At 35.3% G+C, this 18497-nt stretch overlaps 1 protein-coding gene across 1 annotated transcript in view; it reads left to right on the top strand.

The window, feature by feature from the left end:
* The window catches only part of CFAP44 (cilia and flagella associated protein 44), a 139059-nt gene that overhangs the window by 15315 nt on the left and 105247 nt on the right, over positions 1-18497 (top strand). The window contains exons 4-6 of the mRNA XM_074214521.1: positions 3822-3984; positions 12507-12609; positions 13228-13444. Coding sequence (XP_074070622.1) covers positions 3822-3984; positions 12507-12609; positions 13228-13444 — 483 coding nt within the window. The remainder of the gene's footprint in view (positions 1-3821; positions 3985-12506; positions 12610-13227; positions 13445-18497) is intronic.

Genomic DNA, 18497 nt, shown 5'->3' with positions numbered 1-18497 from the left:
TTATTATTAAAAGACAGATATGGTAAGGATTATTTTGATCTGAATAAATACCTTGTACTTTATCAGTTAATCATGAAGGAAGATGTTACACATCTGGACAGGGGGACAGAAATGGAACTGATCAAGTCTCCCACTGCCTCTATTTTTACTCAACTCAATATGACCATCTCATGATTCAGAGTAACCCCTACTTTAATGGATTTTAATGGGTTGATGTTTGAAGACAGCCAGGACAAACAGGTGGTTTATTTTTCTGATAGATTCTAAAAAGGATACTTAAGGGTTTCATGATGAAAAGTACACAAAAAAAAGTCATGAGAGTTTTGTGAATCAGCATCTGTATAGTAACTTCATGATTTCAAGAAATAACTAGTATTAAGTGGTATAGGTATACAAATCATGTTATTGAATGACCTTTACCCAGCCAGGTGCCCTAATCACAGTTTCCTGTTAGCTTTCATCTTTGTCAAGAGGTCAGGGTAGCAACTTGTGTACCTAAGACATGCTTATGTCTTGTTTACTTCCATGTACCAGTCACAGATGTTATTTGCAACAACAAACATTTTATGATAATTTTCTGGGCATGCTGTCCATTTTTTCTTATCATCATCACTTTCAGCCTCAAGAGGACACCTCTGAGATTATCGACATTAGTCTGGACCATTTTCGTAATATGGTCCAGACACACACTCTCTCACATCTACCCCAAAACTCATGTTTCTGTGAGAATATGAATGTACCCCAATTAAATCTATGCAAAATCAGCTGGGTAAATGCCCATTATGTATCTCATCCAGGAGAGGAGATGCTATATAGATATAGGGACAACCATCAAGGCCTGACTAAAGAAATTTAGTTTATTTAGGTGGTCTAACCAAAACTCTTAAGGCCCTAAAAAAACTATGGGCTTCTCCCATTGCCTAACTCTTCCAAGAAGGTCTCCAAGATCTTTTCCTTTCCTTTCCTGATACTAAAGGTCTTGGAGTGGGAATCCTTGCATTGAAGAACTGGAATGGGGTATGAGTCTCTTGATTCCTCTTGGAATTTCCTAAACCCAACTAGAGTACTATATCGAAATAGTCCAACCTGGTAAAAGTGATGATTTTTTATGATTTTTATTGAACAACCCTTAGTTCAAAGGCTGGGGCTGACTCCAACATATTGACTATTAGACTGGGGATATTCATTAGGATTCTGTCTTCCTATCAGTGATTAATAGATCCAGTGCCACTAATGTCAGTGTTAGCATGTCTAGCTCAAGGTGAACAAGCATTTCTTCCTAATGCCCATTCTACCCCATCACAAATATATAAACCCCAGACCTAGAGTTTCTCAGCTGCCCATCTACAGTCCTTGAGAACCAAGAGTATCACCAACATGAGCTTGAGGTTGAGGTTGCTTACAGTTTCTTGCATGAGCCACTATAGATCCATAGAACCTGAATAGTCTCTGACATTCTTACTTCTAGGTTTAGTTAACAGAGTCTGATGATTGTGGATAACTCATATTTATGGCCTCAGCTGACTCACATTGACCAATATTTCTTCTGAAGACGACCCCATGAGTAAACATTCTATTCAGAGAAGTCAAAGCATTTAAACTATAGCATCATCATAGCCAATATAGCCTTCATAGACAACATTGAAGACCTATAGCTACTTCTTAGCTACATTTGTGGTATGTTGCTTTATATTAGGGCACATTCTTTTTTGACCCATGTTGGGGGGAAGCTTCAGTTTCAGGCCTCTCATGGGATTGCTTAGTCTCAAATAGTGTTACCAAGTATCCAGAAGTATAGGCAAGGCTCACTTCTTGTGATTGTCTATGAATGCCTGGGAGGAGTTTCTCAAAACATTCTTTTTTGTTTATTTTTGAATTTTTTTTAAAATAGCTAAAATTCATCTTTTCTCTCTCATACTTCCTACCTCCCACTGAAAAGGAAAGAAAAACAAAGACCTTGTAGCAAATATGTGTAGTCAAGCAAAACTCATTCTCTCATTGGCCATATGTGAAACATAATATAATGGTCTGTGCTTTGAATCCATCACCTTTCTGTCAGGAGGTAGATAGCATTTTCAAACCATTTTCTGTAGATTTGTTTTCCATTAGAGAGCTTTTAGAAGTAGGATTAAAAACAAAGATCCATTCCCCCACCCCATAGTCAACAATCCCTAAAACCACTTTAATTTGTAATATTGTCTAAAATCATTGCCACCCAAACCAAAGGTTTGATTCTCTGTTCTATTGCTAACAGACAATATAGTCTCAAACATGCCAGTATAGTGGAAAGAGTATTAGATTCACCATTAGTGGATCTAAGTTTGAATGTTTATTCTTCTACCTCTTACTCCTATAACTTGAGACAAATCACCTAACTCTCTGGTTGTGTCTCAGTTTCTTCATCTATAAAATGAAAGAACTGAACTCCCTTCTGGCTAGAAATTTATGATTTTATGACTATATAGTTTTGCAAGTTAAAAAATATTTTGCCAACCAAAAGGGTTGTGTGTGTGTGTGTGTGTGTGTGTGTGTGTGTGTGTGTGTGTGTGTGAGCTCATTATAATATTAAATCCATAACTTCAAAAAATAAGTCAAATTCCTTAAGTTTTAAAGCATTTCATCTCTGGAACTTTCTCCTTAGTTTCAGTGTTCTTTTGAGAGACAAAGGGAAAAAAGGAATGGGTGAGGAGAGAGGCCAGTTGTTGAACAGTTTGGTTGAAGGGCCAGGGCTTAGGTGGGGTTTTGCAAAGATTAAAAGTCTTTGTCTCTGGAAGTGATAGGAGGGGAATGTGAGTGTGCAAACTGATGGTAAATTCCTTAAGAGAGGAAAAGGAGGTATTTGAAAAGAGGTGTCTGGCATGATAAGTTCACAACCTTTTCTTCTTGTCTTAGATATTCCTTTTGTCTGGTGTTGGCAAACGGGAAGAAGAAATTTGACAGCACAAACCTTGACAAAGTGCTGAGGGAGGTACAAGGGAAAGTTGGAAAGCCAGTAGGGCTTTGGGGTTCAAACCTAGAAGCCCGGCCTCCAAGCTCAAAAATTTTCTCCCAGCCTTAGGTTATAAAGGGAAAGTTGAAAAGGGAATTAGTTTCAAAGTAGAGATAACAGGTCTTACTTGAAGGATTTGGAGACAAGATATGATGCCATTAGTGAGAGGGGACTTGAAGAAGTACCTGTCCATTCACTCATCTTGGGTGGGAGGAGACCCTTTATGCAATGATTTGAATCCATCAATCAAAAACAAATGGTGTTTCTTGATAAGTGGGCTTAGGGTCAATGATATATCCCCAGGGGTGAGATGAGTGAGGCAATTACAGTGATGCCAGAAGATAGACCAGGTTTGAGTTTTACAGTTGTAGAAAGAATTTAGCATTTTGAGAAATACTATAATTTTTTTTATTGCTATGATTTCTCTCATATCATAGAACCTGATTCAGTTTTAGAGAAAGAAAGGAAAATTTACTTGATTATTACCTGAAGACTCTTTTTATTTTATGATTAAAAAGTTAAGATTTTAAAGGTGAATTCAGGGTGACTTTAAATTCAAGAAAAATTAATTCAGGAATCTTTAAAAATGTTGAAAAAGTAGCAGTAGCAGGACTTTTTCGACTTAAAAACAAAGCAAAAAGTATTCTTATAGTATCATTAGGTAAAACTTCTAATTTTAAGGCCAAGACTAAAAAGCCTCATATACTGGTTTATTATTTTTCTAGCAAAGAGAATAAATTTGTTCCATCCACTTGGATAGTGAATCTTTTTGTTATTAGAAGGGTGGTATGCTAACTTTAGGACCTTTATTTCCTTGACAGTTTTGTTTTAGACATTCTTTTGGCTATGACTCCTCCAGACGAGCCAATCTTCATCTTCTAGACAACTCTGTCCTCATCTTTATTGCTGGCAACCAGTTAATCTTCTTGGATTTGAGAACTCAGGAGCAGAGTTATCTCCGGAGCAGCAGTGGTAGAGGGATTGGTGCTATTTCGGTATAGCTTTTAGTAACTACTTGGGGTGAAAGGAGACCCTGTCTGTAATGATTTGAAATAATTAATCCAGCTGCTGCTATTACTTGCTTTTATTCAAGTTAAGTCAACAAACTCCAATATTGGGCAGCCAGGTAGTCCAATGGATAGAGCTCTGGGCCTGAAGTCAGGAAGGCTTCCTGATCTGGCCTCAGACACTGTGTCACTTCACCCTGTTTGTCTCAATTTCTTCATCTATAAAATGAACTGGTGAAGGAAATGGCAAAGCACTTCAAAATTTCTGCCAAGAAGACTCTATGCTATTAAGAAATTCAGACTTTGTGCTAAATTGTGGTGCTGCAAGGCATGACCAAAAAAACCCAAAAAACAAAAAACCCCCAAAAAACAGTCCCTACCCTCAAGGAGCTTACACTCCACTGGAGAAGACAACATGTTAACAACTATGTACAAACAAAATCTACATTGGATAAACTGGAGATGATTTCAGAGGCAAAGCACTGATGCTAATGAGTATCAATTATATATATCAACCCCTTTAGACAAGATGGGGGACAAGAGAAATATAGGTAGTCTGGCAAGAATCTTGTCAGCACTGAGAGAGGGAGAGAAACAGACCCTACTGTCTTACTTGAAAGAAAGAGAGAGACAGGGATAGAGACAAGAGACAGTCAGATAAAGAAATAAAAAAATTAGTCATATGAAATGATGTAAATTATTATTGATTAGAGATACAAATTAAAACAACCTTATAATACCTATCAGATTGTCTAAAATGATTGAAGGAAAATCAACACGTTAGAGGAGATGTAGAAAAATTGGGACATTAATTCCTTTCTGGAATTGTGAACTCATCCAACATTTTAAAGAACAATTTAGAATTATGCCCAAAGAGTTATTAAATTGCCTATACTCTTCGTCCTAGCAATACCATAGTAGGTCTCTTTATAAAGATGATTAGCCAAAAGAAATTCTGTTTTAAAATATTTATAGCAGTTTGTGGTAGAAAACTACTGTGCTATAAGAAATGAGGGGCTCAATGATTTTAGAAAAAAACATGCATGAAATAATGAAGAGTGAAATGAGCAGAACCAAGAGAACATTATATATCATAATAGCAGGATTGTTTTAAGAACAACTCTGAATGGGTAAGTCATTTTGATAAATCTAGTTACCCAAATTAACTACAAAGGGTATAAGAAGGAAGATGCTATCTGCATCCAGAGAAAGAACTGAAATATAGAAGCAAGTCTAGGATTATTTTATAAACAAACATACATATATATATACGTATATATATATATATATACGTATATATATATATATATTTTTTTTTTTTTTTGTGTCTAATGTTAGTCATCTCTAGGATGAGGGAGGATAAAAAAATTTAATAACTTAAAGGAATAGCAAATTGTACATAATAGATTTGTAGTTCATGTATAATCATCTTTTTATATTTACATATGGAAATATTTGTTTTATTCCATTAATTAAAAATAAATAAGTGAAAATTTTTTTAAAAAGAGGATTGACTACAATCTAAGGTATATATTCAGTGATTTCAGTATTAATTGATGACAATCTGTTGGTAACATGAGAGTATTTAGCCTATATCTCCAGGATCACATCTTTATCAGTGATCATTGTGGCTCTATCAGCATTAAGAAGTTGAGATGCACTTGAAGTCTTTGGCCCATTTATGGTCTTCAGATCATTTTAGAAACACTTTGGATTATTAATGTTGGCATAAAATTGAATCTCACCTGCTTTTTTACTGAAAGAATCCTGCATCTCTCTAACCTCTGCTTTTTTCTTTATTTTTGATGGAGTTACATACTACCTCCTTGGATACAGATAATCTGCCCTGCTGTATGGAGTTCTCATTTCTTCTTTATCAGCTTCTGAATTTCTCCATCATTTTTGTCAAACCAATCCTGATGATTGTGAGTGTTCTGAACCAGAAGAGCAAATGTGGTGCTGTAAATCAAGTCCCTGAAAGGTTCCCACTTCTTTTCTACCTCACTGTTGCCAACTGTGTCCTGACTCAACCTCCCCTCCAGGTCAGCAGTGAACTGTTCACTAGGGAGAAGTGTGCTAATCTGTTGGTGTTGAGTTTCTTGGCAGTCATCTTGCCTTGGAGCTGCTGCTTTTGATGAAGGTGAATTTTTACCTTGGAGAGTATGAGTCTCTGATTGGTCCAGTACTCCATTGCCTTCATCATTCTGGCATCCTACCCCTTTCTTCTCTTTACAATGGCATAGTTTATAAAATGCCAGTGCTGCTTGTGAGGGTAAATCCATGAATTTTGTTGTGTTTAGGTGAATGAAAGGCAGTGTTGGTGATGAGATCTTGAGACACACAAGTCTTCAATACTGAATAATCACTATTATTGCTGTTTCTTACTGTTCCTCCCAAGGGCTGCCAAGTCTGATAGTCTGTGCCCAATCTGTCATAACAGCCACCAGAAGTAAAAACTAGGCCTCTTGTGGCACATTGATGATGGTCTTCAGGTGGTCTTAGGATTTTTATTAACCTTTTCAGGGTTTGTCATAGTGGGAACCTCTGCCTTGATGATGGTGATAATGACATTTTTTAAAAATTTTTTTTAGGTTTGTTTTTTTTTGCAAGGCAAATGGGGTTAAGTGGCTTGCCCAAGGCCACAGCTAGATAATTATTAAGTGTCTGAGACCAGATTTGAACCCAGGTACTCCTGACTACAGGGCCAGTACTCTTATCCACTACACCACCTAGCCACCCCTTGATAATGACATTTTACTCTAAATGACAGTTTCATTGTCATAATCCTGTTGTTCACTCCTTTTGGATGGCATGCAAGCTTGCTGACTAGATTAGATCCTTATAGAAGATAATCATCTGTCTAAGAGCCAGTGTGGCTTTAGAAAGAGCTGCCCAACAACTCCAGGAGAAATGCCAAGAGCAAAACAGAGGTCTCTACACAATGTTCATTGACCTGACCGAGACCTGTGATACTGTCAGTTGTGAGGATTCATGGAAGATTATGGCAAAATTTGCCTGGAGAAGCTTATCATTATTGCATGCCAGTTATATGATGGCATGCTGACATGGGTACTGGATGAAGGATAATTATCTTCCAAGTCATTGATGGAGTGAAGCAGGGCTATGTGTTTGCTACTATGATTGCTATTTTTTGTGATTTTGTCAGGCACCTTTAATGAGAATGAAAATGAAATTAAAGTCAACTGTTGCACTTATGGAAAACTACTTAAATTAAAAAGACTACAACCAAGACCAAAGTGAAGGGAGTGTTGATGTGTGACCTTTTTTATTTGCAGATGACTCAACCTCTGAGGCTGAGATGCAACCCTTTACCCTTTTGTCTTTACCCTTTGTCTAATTATAATCTGAAAATCAATATCAAGAAAACAGAGTTCTTCCACCAACCAGTACCACATCATCCAAACATGGAGCCATTTTTTAGTAAATGGAGAAATTTAGAATTCTACAGATAAGTTTTCACTTACTTTGGCCTTATATTTTCTAAAGATGTTCACATAAAAGATGGAATTGTTGCACACACTACCAGGACTAGCTCAGCATTTGGGAGCCTCTAAAGAAAGTGTTGGAAATAAAATAATATTAGGCTGTATTCTAAAATCTGTACAGTGTATCAGTGCTATAGCAGAAACTAGACCACTCAATTGATAATGGTCAAAGAATATGAATATTTTTTTCAGAAGAAGAACTCAAAGGTATCTCTAGTCATAAGAAAAAATTCTCTAAATCACTATTGCTTAGAGAAATGCAAAATGAAGTCACTTGAGGTACTACACACCTCTCAGATTGGCTAATATGACAAAAGGAAAATGACAATTATTGAAGGGAATATGGACTGGAATACTGATGCACTATTGGTGGAGTTGTGAACTGATCTAATCATTCTCCCAATCTGGAACTATACACAAAGGGCTATAAAGCTGTGCATACCACAACAATTCCACTTTTATTCAGGTCTGTATCCCAAAGAGATTTTTTTTTTAAAGGAAAAAAGAACCAATTGCACAAAAATATTTTTGGTAATGGTGGCAAAGAATTGGAAATTGAGGAGATATCCATCAATTGGAAAATGACTGAACAAACTATGGCATATAATTATAATGGAATATTATTATGCTACAAGAAATGATGAGCCAAAGGCTTTCAGAAAAACCTGGAAAGATTTAATTAATTCAAAGTGAAGTCAGTGGAACCAAGAGAACACAGAAACAGCAATGTTGTAGAATGAACAACTGTGCATGACTTAGCTATTCTCAGCAATACAATGATTCAAGATAATCCTAAAGGACTCATGATAAAAAATGCTATCCAACTCCATAGAAAGCACTGATAGTATTTGAAAGCAGACTGAAGCATACTATTTTTCCATTTTCTTTTTGAGTTTTCTCCCATGAATTGACATATATAGAAATGTTTGACATGATACACATGTATAGCCTATACCAGATTGCTTAATATCTCTGGAAAGGAAAGTGGGGGAAGGGGGAAGAGGGAAAAAAATTGAAATTTTAAAATGTTAAAAATGAATGTTAAATTTTTTTTACATGTAATTGGGGAAAAATAAAGCATTATTTCAAAAAAGAAAACTGAATTGATTCCACTTTAATTGTCTTAGAAAAATTCTGAAAATTACCTGACAAGGTAATAAAGTAATAAGGTAAAATAGGACACTGAAGTATTCTTTTAAGCTGAACTACCTAGCATTCAAACTCTACTGAAGAAAGCGCAGCTCAAATGGACTAGCTATATTACCCAAATATCAAATGCATGCTTACTTAAAAGACTATTTTACAGAGAACTTACAGAAGGCAAGTATTCAACACTGTAGTCAGAGGAAGTGGTACAAGATCACTCTTGAGACATGGAAGACTCTGGCACAGGACTGCCCAGAATGGTATACCTGCATCAAAGAAGGCATTGTACTCCATGAGCAAAGAAGACTTTCAGTAGCATAAAGGAAATGTGAGCTGGGCAAATCCACAAATATCTCCATCCCAAATGTTCTAATGGACTCCACTTGCCTGACCTATGGATAGAACTTCCCAAACTCATATTATTGATCAGCCACAGTCAAACATACCATATCTTAACCCCAACATCATGTCTTTGATTTTCTTTGAAAATAAAGGACAGGGGGCGGCTAGGTGGCGCAGTGGATAAAGCACCAGCCTTGGAGTCAGTAGTACCTGGGTTCAAATCTGGTCTCAGACACTTAATGATTACCTAGCTGTGTGGCCTTGGACAAGCCACTTAACCCCATTTGCCTTGCAAAAATCTAAAAAATAAAATAAAAATAAAGAAAATAAAGGACAGGATGAATGTGAGTCTTAAGAAGATTAAGTAACTTGCCCAAAGAAACAAAAATGCTAAACAGGATTTGAGCCCAAGTCTTTCTGACTATAGAACCAGCATTCTTTCTATGTTGACCTAATGATTATTGTTGTATATGAATGACTATTCCTAGACTGCTAATGGTCACAGTTTTTCTTGTCCCTCCCTTTTGTCACTCCATGGCTTTCAGAGGCAATGTGGTATTGTGGGTAGAGAGGTAACCTCAAACTCAGGAAGAATTGGGATCATGCCCTGTCTCAGTCTCCTACTGACTGTGTGACTTTGGACAAATCATTTTAGTATTCCCAAATAATTCTGTGATGTGCCTTGGTAAAGAAAATTTCTTTATGGGGAGTTTCTCATCCTAATGAAATTCTAGGTCATTTTTCCCTTTCCTTCCATGGCATAAAAGGAAACAACAATCAACTCTGAAGTAGTTCCCTCATTTTCCAACTGAAATCTGGAAATTTGGTTAATTAAAGGTTAAAACCAGAGAAGCTACTGTTATGTTAGGTTACATTAAGAGAACCATAGATACTTACTTGGTTGTATGACCTCAGGCAAGTCACTTAACCCCATTGCCTTGCAACCCCACCCCCAAAAGAAGCATAGATAGCAGGAATAGGGAGGTGATTGTCCTTTTTCCTGCCTTGATTAGACCATTTCAGTTAGTATTGATTTTTAAATTGATTCTATAGTAGAGGTATGATTAACCCTTTGGTGGAGGTTGATTTGGTCTTTGTAAGCCTATTTGACTTTTCATGAGTTACTAGATAAAGAGGATATGGATCACATAATAAATCTCCCTAATGAATAAAAGCAAGGATCATCAACAGATCTGAGGTAGATTTAAAGTACACATAATTATTCATATAGATTGGGTTTTGTTTGAGACATTGTTAATGAACTCCACTAGGAATTATAGGAGGAAGCAGTTTTCTTGTCTGTTCTATTGTACTGAGAGAAGCAATTTGAGAATTTCTGTAGAAATTCTGGTCAAAAACTTCACCCTGCTCCCCCCCCCCCCCCCCAACCCAGTTTGGCTAATTGAAGCTCCAGGGTGATCTGTATATTCTTAGATATCCTTAATATTAGCCTACAGGGATGTAATGAGAGTAAAAGCAATATACTCACAGCAGTCTAAGTACACCTTCACACTATGGTCATTTTACTCCCTTGTCCATTGTGATAAAAGAAAAAAATTAACAAAATGTGTCCTTTGTCATGAGGGACTGGATATATTTTATTATTTGTTTTCTTATAGTTTCATAGGGTTTTTAATTACTCATAATTTGACCACCTTTTCTTGATCTTATCATTTCTGATATTGTAATAATTCTGTGCATTATGTCATGGTTCTACAGAGGTGATCTGACTATACATGTTCATTATGGAAATGCTCCTCATGTGTGATCTCTATGTATGCCAGCTTTTCCAATTGATAGTATATATACATATATATACATATATATGCATATATATGTTATAGTGTACAGGTTTATGAGAGGAATAGTTTATTGATACTTATCTTACTGTTTTTCTGCTATTTCAGTTTATTTACTGCTATTTCAGTTAATGTTTTTGCTTTGAACTAATTCTGTCTGTGGAAGACTAGAGAAAAGCAAAAAAGTCATGGGGGCCTGTAAGCTATGTTTTGGGGGTAGATGTGAACCTATTTAGTACCTTGAACCTAGGATGCCTAGAGAACTTGAGTTTCTTTTTCTTTTTAAATAATATTTTCTTTTTTTTTCTATTACATGTTAAGACAATTTCTTAAAAATCATTTAAAAAATTTTTGATTTCCATATTTTCTGCCTCTCTCATTCCCCTCTCACCTCCATCCCTCCTCTCTTCTCTTCCTAAAATGCCAAGCAATTTGATATAGTTTATATAAGTGCAATTATGTAAAATATGTTGCCCTGTTAAACATGTTGTCAAAGAACAGACCAAAAGGAAAAAAAGGGGGAAAAAAAGTAAAAATAGAATGCTTTGATCTGCATTCAAACTCTCATTAGGCCTTTCTTTGATGTGGATAGCATTTTCCATTGTGAGTCCTTTGGAATTTTCTTATGTCATTGTGATGCTGAGAAGAACTAAGTTACTCATAGTTGATCATTGCACAATGTTATTGTTATTATGTATAATGTTCTAGTTCTGCTCATTTCACTTTGCATCAGTTCATGTAGTCTTCCCAGGTTTTTTTTGAAATCCACCTGCTCAAAATTATGTCTTATAGAACAACAATATTCCATTATATTCATATACTAAAACTAATTCAGCCATGCCCCAAATGATGGGCATCTTGTCAACTTCCAATTCTTTGCATTAAAATAAGAGCTGCTATGAATATTTTTATACATGTAGGTTTCCCATCCCCCCCTTTTTATTATCTCTTTGGGACACAAACCTAGTAATAGTATTGCTGAATCAAAGGGTATACACAGTTCGATTGCCTACTATGTACAAGAAGGTGGTACCCTCCATTGCTAAAAATGTATTTTTATTGGATTCCCTTTCTTCTGGGAAAACCCACAATTTTTCTGCCTTCTTTGGTTCCAGTATTAGATTTTCAAAATGACAAAACCAACTTAAAGGTTCATCAAAATAATAAAATTTCATTTGAAATGTTTATACAATAATCATTCATTTGAGCACATTTTTGTGCTTTGCATCATATCCAGGTGAGTATTAGCTGTGTCTTTTTCATTCATTGTTTGCCTTTATCTGGAAAAGGGGAAATTTGTCAGAAGTAATATTTTGTAAAAGGGAGTTTTTAAAAAGATCAGCCTTAGATCACATATATGGAAAGCTACATTTTTATATGTAAAATTTAACTTGACCTAGATATTAGGTGAATTTATATTACATATCATATAGTATCTAATTAAACCAATAACTACTCCATCTCTCTCTATAAAAATATATATGGGGACATGGTTGTCTATGTATAAGATAAAATTCCAAGTTAATTCAGCTTTGCTTTTAGGAGAAATCAGAGTATTCATTGTTGTTAACAAATATTTATGAAATGGCTATTTTTGTGCATGATCCTACAATTAAAAACTTGAATTGAGTGGAATTACTAATGGTAAATAATGGATTAAAATGAGTCGCACAGAAGCATTTGATTCTGGACAAATAGTGAATTTTTATTTTTATAGGTTCACCCAGACAAGACATACTTTGTAGTAGCTGAGAAAGGATCCTATCCAGATGTTCTCATCTATGATTATCCTGGCATGAGGCTCTACAGAATTCTCCGAGGTGGGTTCAGTGGTACTTTAAGCGTAAGCTTTGCTCTAAATGTTAAGTCATAGATTATGGCAGAAAAATTAATATTTTCCCCCTTTTATGTATTTTCCTTTTATTTCCAGTGAATTGATTATGAAAAGAAGGTGTCAAAAATTCCATAATTTCACTTTGAAATTTATTGACAGCAAAATTGTAATTCCAAGTTCTGTGTCCCCACTGCCTTGGTTCTCCTCTGTGTAAACTGCCATGAGGGTTCAATGAATGCAACCAAAAAGTATGTTTTCCCAAATAAAACAGCACTTTTCTAGTAAAAGTGGTTATTGTAATTCTTTCCAGACAGTGATTTCTTTCAAAAACAGTGATTCAGATTATATGCAATTCTGCATAATACTCTATACTTTCTTCTTTTTCTATCAAAAGCGGTAGCATTTGCAAAGCATCTGGCATGTAGTAGATGCTAAAAAACTGCTTGTCTCTCCCCCTTCCCCCTCCTCTAATATAAATAATCAAAAGTTATGGTCAATAGGGAGATCCTGAATAAAAAATGATATGTGTCAAAAATAATTTCCTTTTAGTGTAGTATAAAAACATTTTCTATGTTGTTTTCCTAATTACCTTTCATTCTTCCAGGAGGGACTGAAGAGGCCTATGCATATGCAAGTTTTAATTTTTCTGGTTCTTTACTGGCTACTGTGGGTTGCTACCCTGACTTTACAATAACAGTCTGGGATTGGAAAGAAGAACAGCCAATGCTGAGAACAAAAGCATTTTCCCAGGATATTTTTAAAGTCACGTTCAATCCTGAAAATGAAGAGCAACTCACCACAGCAGGATCAGGTCACATCAAGTAGGTTAAGTGGAGATCTATCTATCTAGCTATCAGTCTGGAGATCAATGGGCAAACCTTGCAAAAGGCCCTTGGAGCTGGGATCTATTTTTCCAGTTTAATCTTTGCATTATTTTAAAATGTGTTATTTTTTCTTACTTTTAAAATTAGACTCTTAGAATGAATGGGGAGAAGTTATCTAATTCAGCCCTTTACCCTCAAGGAAGTCTAAGCCAGCTAACATGCTAATTTAGTATGTTTCAATCCATCAGTCAACCAATAAATGAGCATTTATTAAGTGTGAAGGTAACAGGCACTGTGCTAAGCCCTGCAGATGCAAAGACAAAAGAGAAACAAACCATCCCCACCCTCAAGGGGCTTCTGTTATAACAAAGTGTACATGGATATGGATATGATGCGTATAGATGCATATGTAGACGTGGATATACATGAATGTGTATATGGACGTAAATGTGCATGTGTGTACACATGTATGCATGTATACAGGTATACATATAGTTAGATGTGTACACAGATATGTATATGTGTGTAAGTATACACATACAAATCAGGGACATATGGAGAGGTAAGGCAGAGGAGGTGGAGCTATGCTGCTTCAAAATCCCTCACGAACTGGGCATACCTGTGCCCAGTTCATGAAAGATTTCCCCATCTGAGGGGGCATAGCTTTGACTCCTGCATGCGTATGCCCAGCTCAATGGGGGGGGGCAGGTAGGCGTAGCTCCACCTCTGCCTCACGTTCACGTTCCCTGCTCGTGTTACGCACTTATTTGACATTCTAATGAAGCCAAAGGACTTCTTCTTGGAAAGATGTTTTTAAATACATAAAATAAAATTCATAGCTTTGCAAAGGGACCAATTATACTGGGGAGGGAGAAAAAGGGGATCCAAAAGAAGGAAGGGAAGAAGGGGCAAAGGGAAAGGCGAAAAAAGGGGAGGGGGTGATATAGGAGGGCAAACATTGAAGGGGTTGGTATTCAGAAACAAAACACTGGGGAATACGGATAAAGGGGAAAAATACAAACAGAGGGAAGTTAGCATGGAGGGCAATAAAGAATTAGTAATCATAACTTTGAATGTGAATGGGATGAACTCTCCCTTAAAACATAAGCAAATAGCAGAGTGGATTAAAAACCAGAATCCTACAATATTCTGCTTACAGGAAACTCATTTGAAGCAGAGAGGTACATATAGAGTAAAGGTAAAAGGTTGGTGCAAAATATATTTTGCTTCAGCTGAAGTGAAATAAATAAATGGTTTGTTCCTTAGAATAATAAGTAGTATCTCTCTGAAACCATCAACAAGCATTATATGCAATGGAGATAGGCTTGAGGCATTCCCAATAAGATCAAGGGTGTAATAAGTATGCTACTATTCAATATCATATTAGAAATGTTAGCCTCAGTGATAAGAGAAGAAAAAGATATTGAAGGCATTAGAATAGGGAAGGAGGAGACAAAACTCTCACTCTTTGCAGATGAAATGTTTTTTTTAATTATTAAAATTATTAAATTATTAAAAAAAGACAACTAAACTTAAAGATGTTAGATTAAGAACTCCTGAGATAGAAAAGAGGTTAAAATCAGATTTGTAGAAAGAATAAATATGAAAAGACACTATTTAAAACAAGCCCTTAACAAATGGTTTTTAAATTGTTGAATTATAACAATTTTAGCCTATCCACCTACTTATCAATAGATGCCTGAAAAGAAGGCATGGAAAAGGAAAAGATTTTATTAAAAATTTAACATATTCAAAAATTAACATATTCAAAATTGAATACATAGCTTAGTGAAGACCACCAGGCAACACATTAACTTCCTTGACCAGGAAAACCCTAATCTCTCATTGTAGAGACATGTAAGTACAAAAATTCATAATGTCATTTTCATTAACATTTACTATCCAAATGAATGCTTTGGGGGGGGGGGGGCTTGCTTCTCTTATCATTTTAAGTGAGAGAACGATCCAAAAGGATAAAAGGAGCAGAAAAGCACCTATACTTAAAAGCACTCCCTCTTCAAATATCAATAAACTAAAAATAGCCACTTAAAATGGGGGCGGGGAGGAATCTAAATAAGAGGGACTGAAACAAGCAGAACTCAGAATTGGGTAGTTTTCAAAATGTTATTTTTTTATTATGTTATCAGCAAAGGTGAACATTTAATTATATGAAGAAAAAAGTTAATTGAATGTGAAATTGAATTGTTAATATAGTTTACTTTTTAAAATGTATATCAAATTTTGCACAATAATAACAAAACTGCTATCATTAAATCCTCTTATAAGCTTCATTTTTGATTTGTACTTTTAAAATATTTAATTGATGCTATTTTTTTGTATCTTTATCATTGTACACTAAGCTTCTCTCCCTAATAGAAATCCTCCTTACAACAAAAAATATATATAGTCAAGCAAAATAATTCAACACATAGACCAAGTCTGAAAATGTCATATTTTGTGCCTCTAATCCATCATCTTTATGCTAAGAGGTAGATGCATGCTTCATCACCAATTTCTGAAGTCCTAATGGTTTACTGCATTGACCTATAGTCTTTTAACATTATTTCCAAATGAAAATGATTATATTACAGTAATCATTGTGTTCTTAAAATTCTTTTACTGCCTCAGTAAAATTTTCCTGCTTTTCCAAATTTGTGATCTTTATTATTTTTATGGCATAACAATATTACATTTATGCACAATTGTTCACAGTCAATGGAGCCTAATTTATTTCCAATTCTTTGCTACAATAAAAAAAGCATTGCTATAAATATTTTAATACATATAGGGGGAAGTTTTTTTTTTAAATTTCAATTCTATTTTCAGATCTGCATTATTTCCTCCTATCTCATCCCACCCCCATTTAGAAAGCAAGAAAAACAAAACCTAATACAAACACGTATTTTCTTTTTTTTAATTAATTTTTCTTAAAGATATTATTTGAGTTTTGCAATTTCCCCCCCAATCTTACTTCCCTCCCCGCACCCTTCCACGGAAAGCAATCTGTCAGTCTTTACTTTGTTTCCATGTTGTACCTTGATCCAAATTGGGTCTGATGAGAGAGAAATCATATCCTTAGAGAAGAGACCAGAAGTCTAAGAGGTAACAAGATCAGACAATAAGATATCTGTGTTTTTCTAAATTGAAGGGAATAGTCCTTGAACTTTGTTCAAACTCCACAGCTCCTTATCTGGATACAGATGGCACTCTCCTTTGCAGACAGCCCAAAATTGCTCCCGATTGTTGCACTGATGGAATGAGCAAGTCCTTCAAGGTTGAACATCACCCCCATGTTGCTGTTAGGGTTTTTCTGGTTCTGCTCATCTCACTCAGCATCAGTTCATGCAAATCCCTCCAGGCTTCCCTGAAATCCCGTCCCTCCTGGTTTCTAATAGAACAGGGAAGGAGGAGACATCCATGACATCAAACATGTATTTTCAAGCAAAACAATTTCCTACATTGACCATGTTAAAAAATTATAACTCAATATGTACTTAGAGTTCATCACCTCTTTTTCTGGGAGTGGTTAGTATTCATTATGAGTCCTCTGGAATTATATTGGTTGGTCATTGTGTTGATCAGAGTTTCTAAGTCATTCAAAGTTGTCTCTTTACAGGATTTTTATTATTGTTTAAATTGTTCTCCTGGTTCTGCTCCCTGCATACGATTCTTCGCAGGCTTCTCTGAAATCATCCCCTTCATCATTTCTTATAGTACCATCATATTCTTCTATATATTCATATACTATGATTTTTACAACCATTCTCCAGTTGTTTATTTTCTTTAGACTTTGAACTAATGATAGTATCAGTGAGTCTAAGAATATATTTAGTTTAATGGCATTTTTTTTTCAGTATTAAGCTATTGTGTGCCTGTCCTTTCACATCCCCTTCATCAGTTCTTCTTTTATTATTATTGTCTATCTGGTGGATATGGAACATGGAAGTTGTCTCAGATGTTTTAATTTTCATTTCTCTTTATTGATTTTTGGAGTGTTCTTATTCTTTGAGAATTGAGAAACTACTTTTATTCTTGTATATTTTTAGCATTTCTCTGTCTATCTTAGATGTGTCAGATCTTTTTTTTTAAGAGAAATTTACTATATTTCACCCAGCTAAGGGTTCTAATTCTACCTGTATAGGTTTTGCTTGTACCAAAGTTTTTCAATTACATGTAATAGAAATTTTCCATTTTATCTTTTTGATTATCTGAAATTCTTGTTTAGTTGAGAATTTTCCTCCTAGCAATAATTACACAATGTATTTCTTTCCTCTAATTTTTAAAAATTGTATGACTTTTTATAGTGACTCAGAAGATGGAGCTCTGGGTCTGGAGTCAGAAAGGTCTGAGTTCAAATGTGGCCTCAGACACTTACTTGCTGTGTGATCCTGGGCAAGTCATTCAACCCTTTTGCCACAGTTTTTTTCAATCTCTAAAATGAGCTAGAGAAGGAAATGACAAACCACTCTAGTATCTTTGCTAAGAAAATCCCAAATGGAATCAAGAGTGGGGCACAATTGAAACAACTGAACAACAGATAACAACAAAATTTTGTTACATTTGGCTAATTTTTCCAGCCTATTACTGCCTTTTGGATTCCAGTGATGTCACCTTACATGATTGTCATCCTTTCTAGCTTCATAGTGAGCAAAATTTGATGTCTACCATTAATGTCTTCAACCATACCATTACTTTGTAAACAGCAAAAGTGTTGAATGAATATGAGTTATTATTGTAATAAATAATAACACCTTTATATTTTTGAAACAATTGAGATTAAGTGACTTGTCCAAGGGCACATAGCTTAAAAGTGTCTGAAGCCATATTTAAACTCAGATCTTCCCAACTCCAAGGCCAGTGCTTTATCTACTGTACCACTAGCTCACTCAATAGCCCAATAAATAGCATTTAAGGGTTTAAAAAGTATATTTCTTATAACAATCCTATGGGACATGTAGTACAGGTGTTATTGCCTCCATTTTACAGATAAGGAAAATGAAACTCAGAAAAATGAACCTTCCCATTGTTATAAGGTATCAGAGACAGCATT

The sequence above is a fragment of the Macrotis lagotis genome, chromosome 1 (assembly GCF_037893015.1).
Source record: "Macrotis lagotis isolate mMagLag1 chromosome 1, bilby.v1.9.chrom.fasta, whole genome shotgun sequence".
NCBI lineage: Eukaryota > Metazoa > Chordata > Mammalia > Peramelemorphia > Peramelidae > Macrotis > Macrotis lagotis.
Note: the sequence above shows the minus strand (reverse complement) of the source record. Positions and strands in the feature narration are given on the sequence as shown.